Source organism: Arctopsyche grandis, chromosome 6 (genome assembly GCF_051622035.1).
Source record: "Arctopsyche grandis isolate Sample6627 chromosome 6, ASM5162203v2, whole genome shotgun sequence".
NCBI classification, from domain to species: Eukaryota; Metazoa; Arthropoda; class Insecta; order Trichoptera; family Hydropsychidae; genus Arctopsyche; species Arctopsyche grandis.
The window spans coordinates 20,374,897-20,400,589 of NC_135360.1; the positions used below are offsets into that span (position 1 = coordinate 20,374,897).

Genomic DNA, 25,693 nt, shown 5'->3' on the forward strand with positions numbered 1-25,693 from the left:
AATTCGCTAGATCGATAGGCATGGAGTAAACTCCGTGGAACTATCTATAAAATATTACCCACTACTATACTACTCCACCGGCAGAGTGAGCCTCTAGAGTTCAACTAGATCACATCTCCGAAGAAACCTCTTCATACATACAATAACCATTGTACCAATTGAACAAAAATAAACGATCCTCTTACAAACTACACAACACGTGTTTCGTTAGACCGGGATACGGTCAACATACCTTCCCTGTCTTACACTGATGACCGCCGACTACTAAATTGGCGATCTTACATGACCATTGATTGACAACGGCAAATCCCATATTTGAAGAAATGTAGGGGAAACTTGTCGAAATAATAAGATCGTACTAATTAACAATGAACTGAGGGAGTGAAATTTCTTGACCGCGTGCCGTTCCTTTCATATCTACAAATGTATTTTCGCCCCAAGCGCCAAGACAAGATGCGAAATGCTTTCGAATTATCGGGGTCATGCAGTTTTGCGATGGCCGTAAATACGCGCGTTACGTCAACGCTAGGTGTGCGACGTTAGTTTGTGTTGGGCCGTGCGGCGTGTGGTAGGCGCTGGTGGGATGGCGGCGGGCGGGTCTTCCCTACACCCGCTTTTGCAATCGCATTCTCAGTCACATTACCGCTACCACAACCGCAACCGAGGATCGTAAGTCAATTCCCGCACCCCTCGCCCCCCGCCCCCTCCCCCTCCCCCGCCGCGCCCCCGCACTCGAGAGGACGCATGTTCGTGTCCGGTGGGCGGACGTTCGTGTCTTCATTCGTCCTCGGCAATCTGACGACTGTCAATTGTCGAACCTCACTTCCTGACGTTTGCCGCGAAGCCACGTGATTACCAAACGTCACTTTTTTTTTTTGCATCGTCCACTAATTCCTTTTTCCGTAATTGATTTATGTCGACCCGACACGTGCGATAAGGATAGTTACGTTTATGTGCGTAAACACTTTTGATACTCCGACTTTCGGTGTGTGTCAAGATAACCTCGTTTCGTTTCGTGTATTAATCGTGTAAAGATTATGTTATTAGTTTTGTAATGCGTATCAAAATTATTGTCTTATACATCTATAATCATACGTACGTCTGTGGTAGGATATACATTAAATACATCTAGGGAAATATGATTACTAGATGTTACACATTTGTATAAAGCACTCGCTATTATTAGTAATTTATTCCGCTCCCTAATGCTCGTGATAAATGTGTTTCTCTGCATAATGTTCGTTTGAATTTATTACATGAATAATATTTGCAAAATTTCGTCATAAATTTGTACACTGAATCAATGGTCACATTTATTTTTTCATTTTGCTTAATGCTCTCTTTCCTCAATAGATCATAAAATTTGTTCCAATAACTAATTTTTGTTGGAATCAAATCAAATCTTAATATTTTAGAATGTTCATCAGAATGGAGTTTTTCTTTGGCGTTAATTTTGACAATATTTCATAAAACTGCTCCTCGTGTCGTTTGAAGAATTCTTATAAGGATATTGAAATAAATAATACAATTTAATGTTATGTGTGATATGCTTTCACCAGCTGAGTTGACGAAAGTATATTTATATTTAGTAGAATACAGATTCACTTTAGCATATATATGTATTTGTATACTAACAAAATTTCTAAATATTGAAAATAAAAAATGTTCAAAAAATTTTGTATGAAGAGATCTCTATTAGAATGCTGTGAAATATATTCATAGTATATCACATTTTATGGTTTTAAATTGAAAATTTGCATAGTGGACAGATTATTCCATGGACCGACATGCATATGAATGTCTTCATTCTTTAGGAATTCAAAATTAATTCGGTCGCATAGTACAAAGAGGAGAGCCTGGAATAGCTGGTTGTGGTCGTTGATGTTGATGGAAGAAGTAGATCCCCCGACACATTGGATTAACCAAATACCAATAGTTTCTATAATGACATTACTTTGTGTGGCAGAATCTAGAAATAAATGGGAACAGCTTACCAGACAGAAACCTTCCCCATGATCATGTTCCCCAAGAATGAGGCACACAACTACTGACAACAAAAAAATAAACTTTATTTAGTTGATGTTAGAATCAGATTTTTTTATTGGGACTATTATAAATAAAAATAATAAAAAAATTAGCTTAAAAAATTAAAAGCATTTTGTATGTATGAAATGTTAGTTTTAAGAACTAGGATTTACTATAGGCTTTTATTATGTGTATAAATATGTTTTTTAAAAATTCAATTCCGTCCACTTTATTATAATTGTAACCCATTTTTAAAATTATTTTCATTAAATCGATTTGTTTATTAATTGTAATTTATTGATTGTTTCAGTTAAGAAAAAATGTACAACGGAATTGGCCTCCAGACCCCTCGCGGGTCTGGTACAAACGGACACGTGCAGCGGAATTGGGCTGTCGTGAGGAAGACCAAAGAGAAAGTGGGCTACCGCACAGAGGAAGAAATTGCAAAATTGGATGCTTCTACAAATAAGCAGCCGAATCGAGAGATTTTAGACCACGAAAGGAAGAGAAAGATCGAAGTGAAATGTGCAGAATTAGAAGACGACTTGGAAAAGCAAGGGTCAGTATAATAATTTCATTAGATTTGTGATACCTTTCCTAATCTGAATATTGTATTAAACTTAAACTTTAATTTCACACAATTTTCCGAGGTACAAATGTGGTTCACTTGGTGCTTTAACGAAATAACAGCTTAAATAACGATGATTGATGATAACCCGTCGCGCAATGCTTGATGTATATTTAGGAAGTCAAACCCTACTAGTGTGATTTACTTCTATAAATAGAAATCATATGAATATATTACATTTGTAGATACGATTCTATTCGACGAATTCAAATATGTATCAGCATCAATACGAGCGAAATATTATTTCATGCCTAGATTACCAGTAATTTGTTAATTAGTTTTGAAATTTGTCGTTTAATTACCACCATAGAGAATGTTTATATTAGCATCTTTCGTATATTGTATGTATAATTAGCAATTACCTGCTAACTGTAGTTCATAGCACATTGAAGATCAACTGTTTGTTACTTGTACCCATTTTTGTTATACACATGTAGACAGAGTATGCATACATTATTTAACACATTTGCATTTTATATAATCATTTTATACTCTGATTTGATCTACATTCAACAAATTATGCACACAGACTGTACTGTTGTATGGCTTCTCAAATGACAAATAGCCGTTGTATCATTTTACCATCCGATGTGAGTAATTCTAACTACATACATATGTATGCAGTTCTGTATCGATCTTGTGCAATACATAATTAAAACATTCATATATTCCATGGTGTCGTTAACCTGTCATTTAAAAATCAATATCAAAAGTACATGTCTCATTCTTAGGGTGTCTTTAATTGTACTTTTCATAGCTATAATAATCTATTCATTTTTTACTTATAAAGGTTCGTTTATACAAGCACAGCTCAAGCCGGCAACTGCATGTAAACGGTACAAAAAATATATTCTTTAGTACATTCTATATGGGCACATTTATATGTTCCGTAATGTAAATGTGATGTATCAATACAGCAGCAACTGATAGTAGTACATGTCACCAAAACGTATAAAGCAGAACCGGTTTTCTTTGGCTATTGTAGAAATATTCACGCATGGCGTGATGTCATAGTGGCGAGTGCACCCCTACTAACGAGTGTTGCCAAGTGCATATGAATATTTTCGGAAACGTCAAATTGTGACAATTTTGACTTGACAAGCGTAAGCTAATTTTGGGTAAGCAATATTATGTAAGCCAATTTTGGCTTACGAATGGGCAGTGCTGTATAGCATAAATAGAACTAGTCTTCTCTGTGTGGTGTTGTGCCGAGCTGCTTTATATAAACGGACCTTAAAACTACTAGATGAATTTTTTCACTAGCAGGTGAAAACTTGACTCTTTTAGTACATAAATTTAAAAAAATGTAGGTTTGCAAGATTATATTACTTGTTTGTATAGATTTTTTTTTCTTTTATCTGTTAATAAATTTTGGGGTATATTAAGATTAAATTATTTTGCACTCGAAGAAGGATGAAATGCTGTATGTTTGGCATAACGAGGAGAAATAGGAAACGGAATAAGTGGGTAAATATATGTAGTGGAGAGAGAAATAGCAATGGGCGGGTCACGTAGCTAGAAGAATAGACGAAAGGTTGACATAGGAAGTGCTCGAATGGTACCCGAGAGAATGTAAAAGGGTGCAAGGATAGCCACAGGGGAAATGGGCGGATGAAATCAGAAAAATGGGATGGATCAGAGTTGCTCTTAACAGAGACGAATGGAAGCGTGTTGGAGAGGCCTTCATCCAGCAGTGGACGGCGAATGACTGTGAAAGATGATGATAAATTGTATTTATTTTTTACATTTGTTTTGGAGCATTGACATTGCGCTTGCGATGGTTGCACTTGCCCTTAGGGGTTTCAGCGAAATCGATTTTTTCTTTTGTTTATGCTAGAGGGGTTCTTACCCCCTAGTAGTTTTGTACCATATTATTCATGGGTCGATATGTTCAAATCTCCCCCTTTTTTTTATTCATGTAACGTGCACTTGCGCCGGCGACTCCAGCTGTGTTCTGCACGCACTACATATAATCAGTCTCCCTCCAGCTTTCGTCCTATCCTCACTTCCCTTTCGTTCGTTATAAACTCTACCCCACCGATTTTCCTAGATTACCTAGTTCCGATTGTCGATTTTTATGAAAATCAACGATGATGAGTGTATCCATGCTGTGCAGGTACTCCAGGAGCGACGTCGAGTCCAGGATAGCAGCCTTTCGGATCAAGCTGATGGACTGCGATACCCTGGACAAACCACAACGAGACGAATTCGGACGGGTCATGTAAGTGTACATATTTACGCTACTTTTATTTTAATTGTATTAAGTTTTGTTGTTTTGCTTGTGCAAAACGGGCAATTTTTTATATCGTGTTGGATATTGCATCGATTATTGTGCAATTGAGATTTACGAATAGTGCAGCTGGACGATCGCATTCAAACAATTCTCTTCGTTGAAAGGGGACAACGTATGGAACAGTTGACGCCCCCTAGTCACAATAAAGTACATAATACCATGTTTTTATAAAATATTAGTTGGGGGAATTTTCGAAAAAAAAAATTCCAGGAGCAAATGTAAATTTCTTTGGAATGCGATATATGTACATATCTACATAATTACCAGCGATTGTGCCTTTTTGATAAATGTTTTATCATTAGGTTGATTTTTGACTTACATTTGTAGTTGTATCCTTTTCGATGCATTCAGGGCTGCTTGGGGAAAATTCTGCGTAAAATTTGGGCACTTCTATCGTTTATCGTCATCTTTCGATTGATGTTTTTTTTTTTTGTTAAAGGGCGGTATGCGTACATTTATTTTTTGGATGAATATAGGAAATATATCTTTTGGGCTGACTGACCACTGTGTATAATTTAGGGCTTATAAATAACCGGAAAATAATGGTAACCGGTTTTTAGGGATTTTTCTTGCCAAGTAACTGGTTAACCGATTAAGGAATTGTAAGTATTGTAGCATTTTAATAAATTTAAAAATTAATAACATCGATGCGGATGATTAATTAGAGAGCTAGGCCTATTGCGCAATGTCGACCGGTCGCCGTCGACTGTAATTTATAGTCTTAGATGCATGACATGGGTAGTGAACACAGTGGATAGAGTAAAGAGATTGAAATGGCATTGGGCGGGCTACGAGGCTAGAAGAATGGACGAAAAGTGGACCAAATAAGTGCTTGAAAGGTACCCGAGAGAATGCAAAAGGGTAAAAGGAAGACCGCAGGGTAGATGGGTAAACGAAATTGGGAAAATGTGTGGAACGAGATGGATGAGAGTTGCGCAAAACAGAGACGAGTGGAAGCGTGTTGGAGAGGCCTCCCATCCGGCAGTGGATGGTGATTGGCTTTAGATTAGGGCTTCCAAGCCGGCTTAAACCGAAACCGAAAAACCGGCTTTCTGACAATTTTTCAAAAAACTGAAAGCCGGATTTTATGGCTCAAATAAACCGGGTTTTTAAGATGTTTTTTTTTCTCAAAACTAACAATTATGGATTTCAAATTTCTATGACGGATCAAAAAAAATGTGTATATCGAAGATCTCTTATAGGCGTATATTTCTGTGAACAACAAAAAAAGGCATAGCACTTAGCGGTAGCTTTGAGATATTCACTATTGAGAGAATGCAAATTTATAACCAGAAAAGCCGACGACGAGAGCAATTATCGCAAAACCGTGTACTTGCAAACAGAGTAGTCGTAAAACTGGGAATTGGAATTGGAACGAATGAGAATTTCCGGAATATACAGTGAGCGACAAAAATAGGTACGCAGTAGCAAAATTTCATTTTATTCGTATATATCGCAATATTTTTCATTTAAAAGTTTCTGAAATCATGACTAGGATCATTAAGATAATAAAACAAGACAAATTATTAATTATATTGATGTATTTATTGAGATATTGGAATTATTTACGAAATGGACAAAGTTGGGAAAAAAGTATTGGCAGTTCTTCGGGAGTTTTTAATTTAATTTAAAGCGGTTTTCACGGTAAACATTTTTTAAATGTTTCCTATTAATAATATATACATAAAACAATAATATATAAATAAAATAAAGCTTAATATTTAGTAATTCCCCCTTTATCTTTGATTACTGCCTCAATTCTTCTGGGCATAGAATAAAACAATTTTTTTATAACATCTGGGGAAATATCCTTTTCCCATGCCTCCGTTATTATGTTTTCCAGCTCTTGAAGCGTTTTTGGATTGCAGGCTTTTACTTTCCTCTTCAAAATCGCCCATAAATTTTCGATAATGTTCAGGTCTGGACTGTTCCCGGGCCAGGTAAGGGATTTAATTCCCAAACTTTCTTTATAATTGGTTATCTAAAACAAGTCGATGATATTTACCACATAAAAAAACAAATTAAAGATAGAAAAACGGTTTGACAACTTACAGAACGAGCTCGATATCAAGGTGCAGATTCGTCCTGAAATATTGGTTCAGCGACGAATTCTGTGAGTGCTTCGATGGTGGGTAAAACACGTTCCCGTATCGTGTTTTCGTATTGGATAGCATTCATGGACCTTCGGACGAACTCTAGCGCCCCCATTCCATATCCTGTAATGCACCCCCATATCATGACATACGGAGAATGCTTCGCGGTCGCGAAACACAACTTGCGTGAAAACATACTCCACTTCTACGGCGAACTGTGGTCTTCCCATCTGATCCAATAAGATTCCAATTAGATTCATCTGAGAAAACCACCCTGTACCAGTCCTCTGATATCCAATTCTTCTTGTCCTTGGCCCATTTCAACTGCTTTTTCTTCATTGAAACCGCCAGAAGTGGCTTTTTCGCGAATTTGATCGCTCTAAACCCTAATTTATTCAGCTTCCTTTGGATCATACGGGTATGTACTGCTGTGGATGTTGAAGTGTAAACCTCATCACTGATTTTAGAAGCAGTAATAAATTGATCTTGAAGAGCAGCACGTTTTAGGACACGATTTTCACGTTCCATCAATTTTGACTTCCTTCCAGATCCTGGAGCCCTTGTTAATAATCCTGTATCACTGTATTTTTTGGTGAATTTTCTCACAGAACCTTCACTAAACCCCACCCGACGAGCAATCTCTGGATACGCGATTCGCTCTCTCATAAGAGCCAAAATTACCGCTTTTTCATCGGTCGACATTTGGCGTGCGGACGACATTTTTCCGATGCGATGCTATTGCAACCAAAGTTAACGCGAAACTAAATAGGGAATTGACCATCAGCTTTGTAAATCTTTGAACCAACGGTACATAGAGTTGTTTAAAAAAAAAAAAAGGTTGGGGTCTCATTGTTTACGGCAGGTAGAGAGGTTTGTTTCGCGCTGTTTGTCCGAAATCTATGTGCGTACCTATTTTTGTCGCTCACTGTAATTGATTTTTCTTCGAAGGAATTGGAAGCCCTTTAAATTTTGAGGCCATACACCTACTTTTTATATTGGTTTTAACATGTTTGTGTTATGTGAATTCGTTGTTTTAATGAATTCGTTTTCTAAATTTCCAACGGTTCGACAAGCTTTTGGTTTAAAAGTTGGTGAAAGCCGGTTGGCCGGATTTTTATTTGGAAAAAAACCGAAAACCGGCTTCTTTTGGAACCCCTACTGTAGATGATGATGAAATGGGTGTTTACGCACTTGGTCGCCGCGACCGTATAAAGTACAGTCGACGGCGACCGGGTCACCCGGCGACTGGTCGTCAGTGCGCAATAGGCCTTACTCATAGGCTAAAAGTAACTGATGTATTTTATTAAATAAATATTGAGTTGAATAAACAATGCAATCCTAAAGAAATTTTTGGTTATAATTTTGAATTTATTTTCTTATTAGTAACGTTTTCGGTCACATACATGATTACATTACTTAACACAAGAAGTGGGTAAACTCATAGTAACATATTCAGGCGCGGCTCGTGCATAGAAACTGCGGCGCTGCAGCACCCCCAGAAAAAATACAAAAAAAATCGCATTTAAAACTTGTATTAAGATATATTTGACACTCATTAATAATGATTATGTCAAATATCTAACCATTCTTATTTAAATTATATTCACAAGTTGTAAATGTATACAAATGTGATTTTTTTGTATTTATTCTGGGGGTGCTGCAGCGCCGCAGTTCCTATGCACGAGCCGCGCCTGAACGTATTTACATACATAGATTTATCTGTATTTGATCGGGCGAATTTCACCGGTTTTCGGTGACGTTAAAAATATACGTAGTTTTACCGGTTAACCGGTTTTGAAAACCCTAGTATAATTATTTACCATTTACACGACCCTAACAAGCCTGAAGATCACGAAGAGTTCATAAAGATGTACACCTCAATTCAGTTTACGTAGTAGCAGGTAAATTCTAGATCTCGATTCTTATTGCTCTACGAACTTGCGTGACTTTTAATACGAATATCATTGTTGACAAATAGGAAAAGCGTTTTTTTTTTACTAACCTCTTAGTTCATTCTTCTGTTAAGTTAACTGAAATAAGATGTGACTTATCGGAATTTAGATCTTTTGTTTATTTAAATCTTTTTATTTGTTTTTTTAGATATATGTTTTAGATATTGATTGATATATGATTTATTAAACATATTTTTTCTTGTTATTTATGATGTTCTCTTATTTTATTGTTAGTGTTAAACGCACGATAGGAAAAACGCTTATTAGCGTTTAGCCACATAACACATGGTGTTATTTGGTGCGGCCATTTTGTATAAGATATTGTTACGCTTGTTTACGCGGGCTCAAATTTCTTTTTACGTGGGTTCTTTTCTTGTGCTTATTTTCCGAATCATCTACAATTGCTTCATGCTGATAAAGAAGAAATCGGATAGTCTTAATTCGTCAAATTACGATTGGAGCATCGAGTCCTTGAGTTCGAAATGAAATTGGAAGACTGCGCATAAAGTGAGATAGAGAAGTCAGTTAAAATTTCCTTTCACGTGGGGGCATTAATGTTAATTAGTCAAAGCTTCTACAGATTTTTGAAATATTTCCAATCGTTTTTGACGTCGAGCTTCAAATCATCGTTCAAATTCTCGTGTTTAGAAAGGTTTCATTTTGTACAAGATTTTTCGAAAATAAACCAGACAATTTCGGTATTGAAGTCGATGTTATTGTGCGTGGACATGTAGAGGGGCTTAAATTCTGTGATCTGTAAGCGTAAAAAGATATTATTAATCATTTAGTAAAAGATTTAGACAAAAAAAACTGAAATTTTACTTCCGGCTCGTGCGCGATGATATGGTGCAGAATCGTCTCGATAAATCGAATTTTTGAGTTTTGTGTTATTTCCTTGATCGTTTGAATTACAAAATTTAAAAGTAAATTTTTGTACTTTTCTGCATTCATTATTCCCTCAATAATGGTCAGGGATCCTAAACCATATGCGGTCATACACCAAACTATTAAATAGGATGAATGCGCAACGACCGGAGAAATGCATCCCGCGCGATATCTTTCGCCAACTTTTCGACGAACAATGAGCATCCCATCCTGCCCAAAGAAATTGAACTTCAATTTTTCAGAAAATAAAACCTTTCCCAACCATCGACAGTCCAATTTCTTAGCCCAATTTAGATGATTTTTTCGAATTTTAAGCGTAAGAAACGGCATTTTGGCAGGGCGGCGTGGCCGATATCCATGCTCCAAAAGTCACTTCCGCAATGTTTTTTCCGAAAATGTCACATGATTTGATGCTTGAAGCTCTGCGGGAATTTCTACCGCTGTTTTGAATGGATTTTCTAGCATCATGTGCTAGATACGACGATCTTCGTGAACACTGGTCATACGTCCTCTTTCATTCCCATGCTTCCTCCCCAGAGTAAGTTTCTCGATATTTTTTCAAAAATCAACGAACAGAGCTTTACAAATCCCACTCGACGAGATATTTCACGTATAGAAAGATTTTCTTGGAATAACGTAATAATTTTTGATTTTACAACAATCGACGTCTGATTAGAGTTATCCATTTTTGCGAGATGCTTGCGCGGTGGCTTCCAACAAGAAACTGCCGAACTTTTAAAACTTGCATTGTCTCAAATATCAGGTACCTGAAGTGTGCCATACCCAAAAAAAATGAAAACAATCGAGACATAATTCTGGGAAAAACCCCAAAATAAATGTAATATGTAAAGGGCGAATAGGGAGCGTGCTTTATCCAGGAATCAGGCGTTTTGGGTTTTTTTTTACAAAGCTAGAATGCAAAAAAAAGGTTCGGCAAACCATTAACATAGCACGGCCAACAATTAACAATGAACAGAACGCGTCCGTTCCGCTCACTAGTAATATGCAGTCATGCGGCTTTTTTATGTCCACGACTGTATACGTTACACCATACACAGACTAGTAAGTGTATATATTAGAGCAGCGTTTCTCAACCTTTTTTGGACCGTGGCCCCCTTTTGCGGTTAATATTTTATGTGCCTCCCCCATATTTCCTCGAGTAAAAAGTACATATTAAAAATATTATGTACAATTATATAAACATTATTTTATAATTACAAATTTGAATATATATACGTATTTTTTTTCAATCATAATAAATGGAAAAAAAATATTTATTAGAATACATAGAGTGGCGGCAAAGCCGACAGGCCTACGGGGATTGGCTTAGTATAGATAATGAGATAAAAAAAATATACTCAACATTAATAAGATAAAAGACAAAATCAAGTAAACACCATAAAGCATATGACATAAGAGAGAATACCAAAATATTCAAAGAATAAATATAAAAGATAAAAAAAATCCTGGAACAGTAACATATTAAATAAAAGAAAGCAAAAATACAGAAAAGATATTGAGATAGAAGAATTACAGAAATCCTTTAAGTTTAAGAAATACATCTAGCTTGTTTATTTAAAAACACATTGAAAAAAGTTTGTGACCACTATATCGTTGTATACAATGACGCACATGATGCAGCGTTCAATGATGCAGCGCACACAACACAAATTTGTGCTCTACTAATACGAAGTTTTTGGTTACAATTTTACCGGTTTAAAATTCACCACACATCCAATTAACCCTTTTAAACGAAATCAAAAAATAATGTGGCCAGAACACTATCCTAATAAACATGTTTCAATAGAAAATACTCAATATAATATAGTATTAACAGTGGGAAAAAATCACAAGTGAAAATACGTAATTTTGACTTTTGATTTGAACTGGACGACTACTTAGAGAGATTTGAAAGCTGAAAAGTACTACAAATGAAAGATAAAATACTCGACTCTAGATTCCAATATTCATTTTGAACAGAAAATTAACAGATTTTGAGAAATCGATCGAACAACACCAAGATATAGAAAAATCGCGCGATTTAAAAAACACATATCTCCGAATCTCGAGCCAATCAACACTTTTTATTACCAGATTCGTGTTCACTGGGCATAGATCTATAAGAAAAGTCATATCCCGTCTCTGAAACATTTTAAAAGTCGTCATTTGTCGAACAGTGTAATTAGTAGAGGTCGGAATCTGAAGGGGCCGGAAACGTGCCGCCTATTGTTCAATTGTTGTAAATCCTTTGTAAAAAAGGTTCGGCAAACCTTTAACAATGCATTTACAATCTTTGAACAATAAACAGCCCCTTCAGATTCCGGGCTCTAGTAATTAGACTGCGGATAGAGACCGTGCTTTTTCCAGGAATCGGAGTGGTTTGGCTCTATTTACAAAGCTATAGTACAAAAAAAAGGTTGGGCGAACCTTTTACAACAATTGAACAATAGCATTTACAACAATTGAACAATAAACGGCGCGCTGTGGATCCGGCCACTAGCTATAATCTCCGAATGCAATTAACCGCCGGCTCCTCTTTGCCTACGCTACACTATTATACAAAAAAAAATACCACATACCAATACTATTATACAAACGTATTATACAACAATGAAAAACAATTGCAGTAAAAAATCATTTTAGAGTGCTTTGAGTGATATTAAGAGTTTGCCGAATATATTATATTACTATATATAAAAATGAAAATTTGGACTGTCGCCTAGTTTTGACTGGTCAGCGATGAGTTTATGTTTTGACGTTTACTGCCATCTCCGTGTGTCTATTCTGAAGAGATTTGTCATTCTGTTTAGGTTTCACAGTCCATTCTCCATTTTAGCGGCTATTTTCGACTAGCACGTGGCGTATGCTATTTTTCACTTTGAACTATCATTCGAATATATTAAACTGCACGCTTTCAGCTAAAATTTCGATTTTCCGCCCTTTTCGCCAAATATTTTTATCGATTGGGATTCGTTTGACCTTCGACACAACACACACGCAAACTCATCGTTGGGGCTATGGTACATACATAGATTGGTCCTATTTGCCATCAGTGTCGGTCATTAGGAGCTTTATCGATTTTTTCCTATGTATTTATTCGTTTGTTTCTTTTTTTCTTGGCATTTTTCTTTTATTGTTGTTGGATGTGTTAATGCTCTGCAGTAATTTTGGAAATGAACTGGTGTTTTCTGCGACGTTATGCGTTTATTTTGATATGTGGGTCAGCGTAGGGGCACAAAAAAGATACTTCATGAAAATGAAATTCAAAGGTTTAGGTGTCGATTTCGATTTAATATGTGTCTGAAATTGGTAGCGAAGCTGGAAATCTCGCACAGAGGCTTACTCGTCTGGTTAGAGAGGGGAGGAGAGTATTGATCTGACTGGGGTTGTCTGTATACCCAAACCTACACACTATTGTGTACAGGATGGTCAAAAGTTCCGTGTCATTCAATTTATAGTTTAGAGTTATAGAATAAATGAATTATTTTACATAGTTCGTAGCGTATTTCAAAAATATATATACATATAATATATTTCATTTAAAATAAACATTTCTTATAGTTTTCGGTCTTATTTGTGTTAAATTTTCATACGAGTGACATTCAAAATTAAAAAAAAAAAAATGCTTCATTTTTTGAATATTCATATATAGAATCAGAATATGATAATAGCTTAATGTATCAAAATGGTTAAGTACAGGTTTTGAAAGTTTAGGTTTAGTGCCATTTACAGGTCACCCTGTAGACTCATTTCTGTCTCTCTCGTTTTCATCTCGCCTGTGTTTTCCCGTTCTATTCACACGAAGCGCTCTTGCACGTTTCCTGTTATTCCAACAGTTTCCTTTGAGTCCTCGCCATGTCTCATATAGACGATGGTGGATGATTTTCTTTTGCGGTTTAATTTTTTTTGTTGCGTTTCCTGTTAATCAAGTGTATATGAACATTGTGAAATGACACATCATATAATTAGTGACTTTGTTATTTATATCATTATAAATAATTTGAGAGCTGTGCAAAGCTCTAAACGCAAACTAACGATGTTTAGTTAATTTATAATAAAATTACAAAATCATATATGTCTTCCAAAAAATATATTAAATATTGTGTAACGGTGTCTTAAATGTCTTCCATTGTAAATCGTTAATAAGATATAAATATAAGTAATCATTAAGTAGTCGATACATATATGCAAAATGCTATACCGAGGAAAGCCTAAGAGGAATAATATAAACAAGCGTGATACTCCAAACGAGAGGGTTTTATTCGAGAGGCTTTGGAAAGGCACTTTTCAAGCCGTTTTCGCCGAGAGAAGTTCCAAGTTTCGTAGAGAGCTCGAAGCTCAAAATTCGAAAACTGTTGAACGTCACAGTAATTACAATTCCACCAACGCGTTGGCTACTCACATAGACTCTAAGGATTTACCCAGTTACGGTTGTATGAGTACTACTGCTACTGTAGAAAATCGTCAAAGTATTCAATCCAGCAATAAATATTTTCCCAACATGAATAGAGGGGAAGCAGTCGATTGTAACCACGGCTGTGTCAGTAGCGATTTGAGAAATCTGTTGTCTAGGATGCGTCGACCGTGCTGTTGTCACTGCAGTTGTGTCACTCACGACCTGCATTCCGCTCAAGATATCAATAATTTGCAAGTTTATTTGACAAATGATAGCCAACCGAAAGCAGTACGATCTGTTATTAGGTATCGATTGGTTATATTATACGAGTGTTAAAATTTTATTATTGTTTTCAAAATTTAGTTTGACATGTAAATTTATTTCAGTGTCCGGGAAACACATCAGTTGGCGGAAGCACAGCAGGAGAAGAATGCCAGGTTAAGGGAGGCGTTTGGAATTTCAGCCAGTTTTGTCGAAGGTACTAGTTTACAGTCTGGAAGGCGTGGACAAGGAGCGTTGCCTGCAGCACCTATCTACCAGCCAGTTCGTACTCCTTCTCCAGAAGTTGAAGTTCCAGCTAAGAAAAAGAAAGCTAAACATAGCAGGTATAAATTATACTTTATACATATGTATTTAAACAGAAACGCTTGTGACACGACCACCGGTTATATAATTGATGTTTATATATTTTACAGTTTATCACCGGATGCAAAAAAAGAAAAAAAGAAGAAGTCAAAGAAAAACAAAAAAGAAAGGTACTTTCTGACTTAATTAAATTTCTTCATTTATAATTTGGTGATATGGACTATTTTCTAATGATACATTACCGTGTAACACATATTCATACATTATGCATGTTATTGATTTTCATTTTTTTGTGATCATGTAGATTTTATATATAATTTTTCAGTCCATTAAATGATATTTTTATAGAATATTATATAAATATTATATTTATTGTGTGATTAATTTATTATTTTTCATATAAATTTTTATTTAAATGAATTTTTTTCTACTCAAATAACTATATTATGCATAATAACTATTTGTAATGTAAAAAATGTTATATTTTTTTCACATAATGTACATTGTTTATTGAAGGTAAAATTAGTGTGCATTACACTGCCATCACACATATTGAAAAATAGTAACTCTTACATATGTAGGTATAAAATGTTATTGCAATTATGAATTACCCATATTTTAACCATGCGTATAACTCTAAAATTTTACATTTAATTTTTTTGTATACGTAATTTATTTTGTAAATGATGAATGATTTATTTTAATCGCCATCTTGTTGTTTCTTTTATAAGTCATTCCTAATCGATGAACAAAAAGGTAACAATACTGCTATCAACTTAGAAAGACTGTTATATTTATTATTTGTTTTTAATTTACTAAGTGTGTTTTGTCTAAATTTTATGGTTTGAATACAATTTTGATTTTTATCGATTTTGGGTAAATAATTTTAAATCGTAAAAAACCTGTAGCTTTGCATAAAACTTCAGTATTTTATATGAAGTAGTTGTCGATGTTCTGGAATCTTGTGCAAGATAAAATAAAAGTTTCATGCATAGCATAGGTTTTTTATATTGTGTTTTTAAAATTACTTTGCAATGACAAATTATGAAGGGATTTTTGTATACTTGTTATTATTGATTTTTATAGTCACCAAGCAAGACTAATTTACACTTTTTTTTTCGAGTTATCCCTCTTTATTAATCGATATATTTCATAGCTATTTTTAAATGATAATTTTGAGTGTTGTCATTTTTGAATTTGATTGTAACACATTTTCATGCGTACAATTTTCTGATGAATGACAGGTTGGAATCATCGACAAAAAAAGAGAAAAAGAAGAAACGATCTCGTTCTAGTGATTCATCATCGTCCAGTGATTCTGGAAGCGATTCAGATAGCAGTGATTCGGAAAAGCCGCGCCGCAAAGCTAAGGTACTATAGTTAATTCAATATAGAGTGTATCGTAACATGATTCATTTTTCAATTTGGCCAGTACGCTGAAGATTCTTTTTTTTGTATATTATTTACTAAATCTCCTCTATAGATTTGCATGATGTTCACATTATAAGATGAGCTGATAGCTCTGGTGTTATGTCATAAGAGTAAATAATTTATTGTTTTCACAATCTATAAGTGGATTTTTTTGTTTTATTTTGTTTTTACCTAAAAATCGGAAGTAAAAATGTTCTGTTTATGACTGCGCATCATTTCATAGGATAGCTTCTGTGTGAAGAGATGACCCTATCAGTAAGTATACCAATAACAAAAATGACATTTTGAAATTCATAACAACCTCTACCGTTTTTGTTTTGTTTTATTCTGTTGGTTATTATTTTGTTGCTCCGACATCATCGTATTGGATTTAAAGTTATTGTTTTCATTTAAGCATATAATTTATACACGTTACTTCTTTCTATAAGCAGTTATAATATTTATTGTTGATTGATACTGCTGAGGTATTGCTCCATAACATTTTTTCTATTACTTCCGCCTCACTATGGCTAATACACATTCATTCAATTTCACTTATTCAATTATTATATTTTCTGATTTTTTATCACTACTCACACATCAAATGATCATATATTTTGTATGTATCCTAAAATTACTTGTGGTTTTTGAATATGCACAGACAATGCCATTCATAAACTTTGTATTTTCAGTTTATATATTTATGATATATAACTTTAGAAGCGTATTTTTAGTAAATGTTTGCATGAAAATAGATGTGATTTGTGTTACATATATTTCTTACTATAAAATATTTTAAGGAAACCTACTTGGTTTTCTTAAACTATGAAATATTTAATCGTATATACATTTGCTTAGTGTTGGGTTTTCATAAAGTAATACATCCATTTGTTTATACAGAAAAAACGAGGGTCAAAACGGAAGCATAGCAGTGGACGTGATAGTAGTTGTGACAGGTATTTTCATATTTAAAAAATCATCGCTTGTTTGGTAGTTTTATTTTTTGATTTTCTTACTGTAATACATTTTAATATTTTAGCTCACAGCCAAAGATTTCAAAAAAGAAATCTAAGAAACGCATGTCAGAAGCCAGTCTGGAACCATTACATAATAAGAACAAAAGCGCAGAAGTTGAACCTCGTGGATTTAAGCAAATTGATAAAAATAAAAATAAAAGATATGGCAGTAATGATAGGGACAAAGACCTGCATGGAAGTAAAATATCTCAAGGCTATGAAAACGACTCTAGATTATCGAAAAAGTATGAAAAATTGGATCAACAAAAAGAAAGGCCTTCTACTAAGAATGACTATGAAGATAAACGGAGGAACAGGAGTCATTCAAAGGAAAGGAAAGATTTGAAAAAATCAGAGCAACATAAAAGAAGCCGATCTCCATTAGATCATTCACGTCAACGGAGTAAAACGCCTAAAAAGAAAGACAATTATAATGCTGCAGACATGAATAAAAAAGAATATTATGCTTCAAAATATAATAATTATAACAGAGATGATCGAGATGTGCCATCATTTAGAAATAAGCGGAACGAAAGTAGGTCTCCTGTACGTCCTAATAAGCACACTAGACGAAGTATTTCTCCTAAACGGGACAAGGATAAATTGAATAAAAAGCAAAATCGAAATGACGATTCTTCTCCTAAGAGACAAAGCCCATCTAGGTATAGGGAAAGTAAATCTCCATCATTTAAAAAAGATAAATACAAACCATATCAAAGAAAAGAAAGAGCTAGTAGATCACCGTATAGATCAAGACGTGATAGGTATAGTAGATCTCCTAAGTCTTCTAGAAGAAACGCTGATAAACAGTGGGGTAAACCTGCATCTGTTGATAAGCATGATTTGTACAGAAATCAACAAAAAACTAGGTCACCATATAGAGGACGGAGCAAAACACCAAAAGGCAAAAAACATAGCGCCGAAGGTAAATTAGACACTTCGAAAACTTCAGAAAAGAACAATAAGGTAATTGTTCAAAGCGTGGTTGAATCAGTCAAATCTCAAAAATATAAAAAGATTAATACTTTGTCACGTACTCCTGACAATTCCCCACCTCGGAAATCTAATATTAGTTCTGTAATTGCAAACAATTCTAAAATGGTTTCCCCATCGAAGGAAAGTGAAAATTACCACACAAATGAGATCGCTTTATCTAATGATGTAGATCAAATACTCAAATTACCCGAAAAAAATGGTGCTTCAAAAAGTCCAAAAGAAATAGAACAAAAAAATGTATCGCCATCACAACAACAAAGTATTAAAGACATTTCAAATTCTATCACTAAAGAATCCAACCTAAATTTGGAAGCGACTGGAAATTCAAAACCAAATGATGGTGAAATTGTTGGTAAAGAAGGATCTTACAATTCGAAAAGAAGCCCATCTGTTGCCTCGAAGAGTAGTTCTAGTCTAAGTTATTCTCCAGCTAGGAGAAATCCCGAAAGGTACATTGACGTATTAGACAAGCTTTCTGAAAAAGATAAATCTAAATATATTCAACCAGCTGCCAAGAAGTCATCGAAAAATTTATCAAAAGATCAATCTTTTGATGTTAAAAAAACTAGGGTGTTTAGAAATTTACCCCAGCCTGTTGTTTGTCTTCGCGCATCTTCAAGTGATGATGATGATTCGGAGACTGGTTGCGATGTCACAAGATTGGATGAAGATTATAACCGAGAAATTAAAGAATTGAACTTACTCCAGATTGACTTGGCTGCTATTGTTAAAGAGTCGGTAGAGAAAAAACGTCTCGAAGATAAAGCCAGGGATGAAGGAAATATGTTATCAATTCCTATTATGTCCAATAATGTCGCTGCTACTTCTAGTATGGCAAAACTCAATCCAAATAATTTTGACCGCAACGCGTCTGCTTCTTCTGAAAGTATGGATATATCACCTGAACCCAAGCCTACTTCTAAGAAAGAAGGGGACACAAAAAAGAATGAAACGACTTCCATTACTAAGGATGAAAATCAAAAAGTAAAAACTACTAAAGATACGATAGAGAGTAATCGACGTCGACTTCAAACCCCAGACAAAAGTCACTCATCATCTCGTTCTCGATCACGTTCGCATTCGACATCTTCAGCCTCATCCAATTCTTCGAGGTGAGTTATTGGATTAATAATATATTTGCATTACAACACATCTCATCATACTAAATCAATATTGTTGTAATTTTATATTCTTTTTAGACATGGTGATCATAAATATTCATCCGCAAGTTCAGGCACCAGTAGCAGAAAGCGTAAGTCTGCATCTAGGGGCTCCAGATCTTCTTCAGGAAGTTCAAGTTCTTCTAGATCTAGCAGGTCATCGCGTTCTTCCCGGTCTGGTTCTGATTCTCCATCATCCAGGTAATTTTTATTTAAATTAAAGTAAATGTTTTTTTTTATATAATAGATGTCATTGAAAACATGAAGGCTGTATTAATGTAATAACAGTAAAATTTGAAGTATATTCAAATTATTATATATAATAGGATATCAATATTTCTATTATGACTCGTTTCATTAGATCCCGTTCAGGATCAAGATCGCGTTCTCCATCAATTCCTAGAAGAGCAGGCTCACCTAGTTTCTTAGATAGGCGTCGTATTACAAGGTAAAACTTAATCAGAAATTGTAAAGCTTGATTGAATAGAATTTGTATATGCTTAGTTTTTGTAATATGTACTAGATTTTTTTTTATTATAAATTTTTATTTTTTATATATTTTATGATTTATGCAGTTCTTTTGAGTTTACAATATTAGTTCACCGTTTGTTATTAGAAAAGTTAGTTATTTTATTATTTATTATAAGGAATGTTATTTATTATTTACATATGTTGATTTTTATTGACATTTATTTTTAGCAAACGTAAAGAAAAATCATCTTCATCATCGGAGTCTTCAAACAATTCGGATTGATCCATTTTTTTTACGTCATGTTTCGTTGTGTATTCTGGAGTATTATGTATTATATAGTCACATTCTATATATTAAAATTCCCGTGTGTAAAAAAGCTTACATAGTTGTAGAAAACATACTGTTTTACTTTTTTTTAGTATTTTCTTTTTGTAATTCTGTTTTATTTTAATTTATATTATAATTTGATTTTGTAAAAAAATAAAAAAAATCTACCATATTTTTATTTTCTTTTATTTTTTATTTGTACCATTGCATTTTTATTTTTTGCACTTATGTGTTTTTTTTTATTGTGTGTATTTTATTATGAAGCCTTATATTTATTTCATTAAGAAAAAATATTTTTTGACATTCATTGTTGGTTAAAAGATTATTTATCATTCTAGAATATACTTTTTAACAACATGATTGTTAATAAAAGTCATTTTTTTTAAGTGAAAGGAATATAATTAAGTTATAGATGCTTTTCTTATATTATTGATGATTATCCAATTTGAAATTTTTAGTTACAAGGTGAGCTATACATGTATTTTCAGAATAAAACAATATGTATGTAGTTAAATATTCTGAACACATTGATGACCAGTGCTATAATATTTCATGGCGGTTTTAGCGCTCGAAAGAGGCCAATTCCTTATCGTCGGCCTACACCATCGTCACATTCATCGAGCAGCGCTTGGAGTAGTCGAGCTTCAACACCAGCTTCACCTTCGCCAACTCGTACAATTTCACCGTCACCTTCTCCACCTTCTCCATCTCAGGTTATTTCTCCTTATCATTAATTTCTTGCAACATCTTGGCTACAGTATTTTTAAAAGTATGACCTGTTTATGATTAACTGTGAATGTAATACAAACATATGTATATGATTTTTTTTACAATGCTGTAACATTTTCATTCGTTTTGAGTTTGATTTGAATCTAAAGATTTATTTCATTGTTATTATCAAAGAATTGGAAATGCATATTATTTTTTGATATATGGAATTTATTTCCGACTACTGAATATAGTTTATTTATCATATTTTGATATATAAATATCAAAAATCAGTATCGTTGGAACATAATGTGTTGGTTTAAATTAAACTGGCAAAAGTTAATACTAAACGAGATATATTTCAACTTTTTTAAAATATTATTTGGATTTGAATCTAACTAGAAATAAAATAAAAAAATATGGTAGAGTTGAGGATGATTAATAATCGTATTTAAATCATCTGAGGGAGTATGGATTGTGAAGATAGTTTCTTAAGATATGGCACTCTAGTAGAACTGTGAAATAGCAATACTCAAAACTTAAAAGTTTTTTTGTAAATTTGATTCTTTAGATTGAAAGACGAAGGCCTATGAGTATTGTCAATTTGCAATCGAGAATATTCTGTGATTTATTTGCATTAATCACTTTTTCATTTCCAACGTATCGGTGGGATTGCGGTCAGTGATTTTATTTAAAAAATAAGATCTGGCGAATTGAAATACGTATTGTATCGTTTGCAGGTATAATACGTAATACATATTTGATTTTATATTAATTTATATCGCATTTGAAATATTTTGGTGCATTCTAGGAATAAAATACAAAATAGGCCAAAAATTTGATCTACTATCTAAATAAAATTGTAAGAACTTAGTGTTTAATTAGTCATTAGATATTAATCATGCACGAGTTATTATATTTCAATTCAAATAATTTTTTGGTGTAATCATACTACATACATATTTATAATAATTTATTAATTATTTAATACAGTGTATGGCCTGGGCTTAATTTATATGAGGGAACATACTCGTATTTATCGAAATATTCGGAAAAAAGGCTATGCAAAATTTGATACTATTTATGTAGTACTCGGTATATGTGATCATGTTTGTATTGAAATACAATTGGGGCAATAAGAATAACTGAAAATAAATCGTGTAATTTTGGAATAAAGTTCATTGAACAGCATATTTTTATGTTGTATGTAAGTATTAAATTGAATTAACACCCAAACATAGTAAATAAGAGAATGGTTTTACACACAATATATGTAAACGTTTTTAATATTAAGTTTTATTCTTAAATTGTGGTCATTTTTTAAAATTTTAAATTTGCTAGAAAAATATGGATAAACATTTATATGTGAATTCGTTCGGTATCTTGATTGAAATGTCAGCTCACAATCTGGCAGGATTATCCAAAACTAAGTGATCTCATTGTTATGAAAAAGTTGGTAATTAATTTAGGTACAGGTACATATGTAAGTCATTATTTGAAAACTATTTAGGACAGGAAATTAATGATAATAGTTTCTTAATTATAAGACTTAAGTAACAATAACAATATCAGTTCAAATTATTGAAATGGATCAAATAAGTCTTTTAAAAAATATATATTTGTAGTTTAAACATAATGCATACATACTTTTTAGAACAGTATTATAATCTGAAATGGGAAATGATCTCAAATAATTTGATTTTATTTAAATCGTATATTAGCTTTCAGAGCCCAGCTCTAATTATTTATCATTGATTTAAATTAATGTAACTCATTTTAAAATCTAGTCATTTTATTTATTTAAATTTAATATTATTTTTATAATGTATTAAAAATACATATTTTTGTCATTGTGCAATATTCTGAAAACAGTCCAAAGAAATATTTTTTTGTCTGATTGGAATTATTATATATTATATTATTTTTCATATTTCTAAATGTTAGTACAGATTAGTAGATAATATTTATTTTTATTTTAATGATTGTTGTTTTCTATTTATTTTTTATTTACAATGTAAATAAAGAGAATATGTTAATTGCTGAATTACACATTCCATCATGATATTCCATTGACTAGTCATTTTTGTGATTTTGTATGTAACGTTTTTAGTGTTTTTACTTATTTATTGTATTTATTTACGTGGTAATATGTATTATTGTTGTAAAATAAAAGTGAAATTAAACAAAATATCTGCATAATTTAATTTACAAAATAAGTTTAAATTCGATATTTAAATAAAACCTTATTATAACTAGAGGTCGGAATCTGAAGGGGCCGGAAACGTGCCGCTTATTGTTCAATTGTTGTAAATCCTTTGTGGAAAAGGTTCGGCAAACCTTTAACAATGCATTTACAATCTTTGAACAATAAACAGCCCCTTAAGATTCCGGGCTCTAATTATAACATGCATATATAATGGGTGACCGTGAAAAAGTCGAAAATATTCGTTTATCATGCATGCATATCAGTGGCGTGCGGTAAAAGTCTCTCTCCCCCCCCCCCCGTCGTACATCTTCACTTAATTTGCGCGAACAGGATACAAAAGGAACAATAGGAACAGGCTTTTCCTCCCGTATCCCTCACGCGCACATTAAACAAGACTGTATGACAAAAAGAGGGATAATTTCACCGCATGCCACTCATATATATTATATATACATAGTACCGTTTACCATGCACCTTTTTTTTTTGATCTTTCGATTTTCGATCTTTGCTTTTTCGACCTTTTCACTTTATACCGAGTATATGTAGATAATTAGAGATGTGCTGGAGCCAACTCGCTCAAGCCGGTTATTAAGATTTTCGGAAATTGCTGACCTGTTTGTTTATATAATTGAGCGTTTGAAAATTTACAAGATTAGGTGAAATTTTAAAATTTAAAGTTCCACTAGACTTTTTTTTAATTGAATGTAATTATTTCAATTATTTAAATGTAAATAAACTACTAGCGATAAAAATATAATGCATTTATTGGTATAAAAAATATAATATATCACAAGAAATAAAATATGTAATAACAATCATGTAACAATATTCATTGAAATAACAACATTTTTTAAATAGCGTATGCATCAATAGGTACTGAGAGCTAAAAAATAATTATTGGTCGAGTATTTTTAAAACGAGTTAAGGTTTATTCATACTAGTGCAGCGCATACCAGCAACTGTACGTAACTAGCAAGTACTGAAAGTATTCTTTGGTACATTCTGTATGGACACATTCATATATTCCATTGGCGCATTCGCATTTATATGCTTCCATATATAATGCACCAAAGAATACTTTCCGTACTTGCTGGTTATGTGCAGTTGCCAGTATGTGTTGTGCCAATATGAATAAATTTTATCATAAATGGATAACACATTCTTTCAAAGCAAAACCATATAAACACAATATTTCAATGGTCAAATGATCTCATATTAATTTGTTTTTGCTTAAAAATAGTAATATTGTAATTATAAAATGGAATAAGAATGTCAACTTTTAGTTTATCTTTTTAGAACTTTTAGCTGCTGCTGCTGCTCGTCTCTTTTTCGCAACAAACATTACCCAAAAGAAGCCAACAATATTAATGAAGAGAACTCGTAACTGAAATGATAATTACATATAATAAGGATTTCTTTTATGTAAGAACAATAATTTTGGTTTGAAATTTAAACTTACTACTGGTGGTATAACGGTTAAGTTTATCACTTGGAAGATGGTTAGCCATGTCCAATTAGCATGCAAGACATCTTTGATGATATTTTGCATGAATGCAAAAGCTTCTTTGTGATTTTTGCCTTCGAATCGAGACACTACATAGATGGAAAAAGATTGAAACAGTGGGGTGTAACACAATCTTTCTATGAGAAGCTGCCTTAATACGCCAAATCGAATTTCTCTAGCTGGAAACACTCTCTCTAACGCATCAAAGAAATAATGAGGCAATGTTCCACCAAAGAATAATCTAAAAAAAAAAAAACGATGAAAATTTGAGTTAGAAACATATCAGCTGAAATATTAAAATACTTACCCAAAAGCTGCAAACGCAATTATGCTGTCAATATTGATACGTCTTTCTCCAGATACCAATTGTGATGAGAGATTAGCAGATGCTGCGATTACACAACTGAAATAAAAATTATGTTTATGAATTGTTCACGTAAATATTTAATTTAATCAATGGTGCAAAAGATAAAGAGATTGTACGTAAGTATAACATAAAAAAACACGCAGGAGATAAGAAATGAGTACAGATTATTATATCTTTGAGACTAATTATATAATTTAAGAAAATACTAAAGTTTTACATTACTTTTTTTTTCATTAGATATGAATTCTAAAGTTGAAATTATGTTTAATAACATATTATGATAAAATACAAGTGTGATATTGTTGTTTTTAGAATATTTTATATTATAATTATCGCTCTTTGAACTACTGACAAAGTTTAAGTATAAGATACCTTGTAAGAGACTTGGTCCTGATGGGATGTAGGTACAAATTTTGCAGATAGCTTCCCAGCACATTGAGTAAAGGTTTTGACAGAGACATTGTAGTAGACAGTTGACAGGTGTCAGTTAGCAGAGTCGACGAGTACAGTTAATTATGTACAGCTATCAAACAACTTTTGAACCCACCGTCGCCATTAAACGACTATGCAACACCAAATTAAACTTTTCTATATAAAAATCATTAAAAAAATAGGAAAAGCAATGGAAAAAATAACACACAGTTCTGCACAGTATAAATGATTTATTTTT

At 33.2% G+C, this 25,693-nt stretch overlaps 2 protein-coding genes across 2 annotated transcripts; one reads left to right on the top strand and one right to left on the bottom strand.

The window, feature by feature from the left end:
• Positions 1–516: 516 nt before the first annotated feature.
• On the top strand, positions 517–20,385 carry Srrm234 (Serine-arginine repetitive matrix 2/3/4). The gene is made up of 11 exons (XM_077433881.1): positions 517–750; positions 2,336–2,584; positions 4,770–4,874; positions 14,659–14,877; positions 14,968–15,027; positions 16,102–16,228; positions 17,168–17,223; positions 17,307–19,391; positions 19,479–19,640; positions 19,801–19,887; positions 20,139–20,385. Exons 2-11 carry the CDS (start codon positions 2,346–2,348, stop codon positions 20,191–20,193), a joined length of 3,195 nt encoding a protein of 1,064 aa, XP_077290007.1. The 5' UTR covers positions 517–750; positions 2,336–2,345; the 3' UTR covers positions 20,194–20,385.
• Positions 20,386–22,955: 2,570 nt separating this feature from the next.
• Positions 22,956–25,693, bottom strand: LOC143913182 (peroxisomal membrane protein 2). Its single transcript, XM_077432828.1, has 4 exons — positions 25,396–25,693; positions 24,964–25,059; positions 24,612–24,897; positions 22,956–24,536 (listed from the first exon to the last, which is right to left on the bottom strand). Exons 1-4 carry the CDS (start codon positions 25,482–25,484, stop codon positions 24,432–24,434), a joined length of 576 nt encoding a protein of 191 aa, XP_077288954.1. The 5' UTR covers positions 25,485–25,693; the 3' UTR covers positions 22,956–24,431.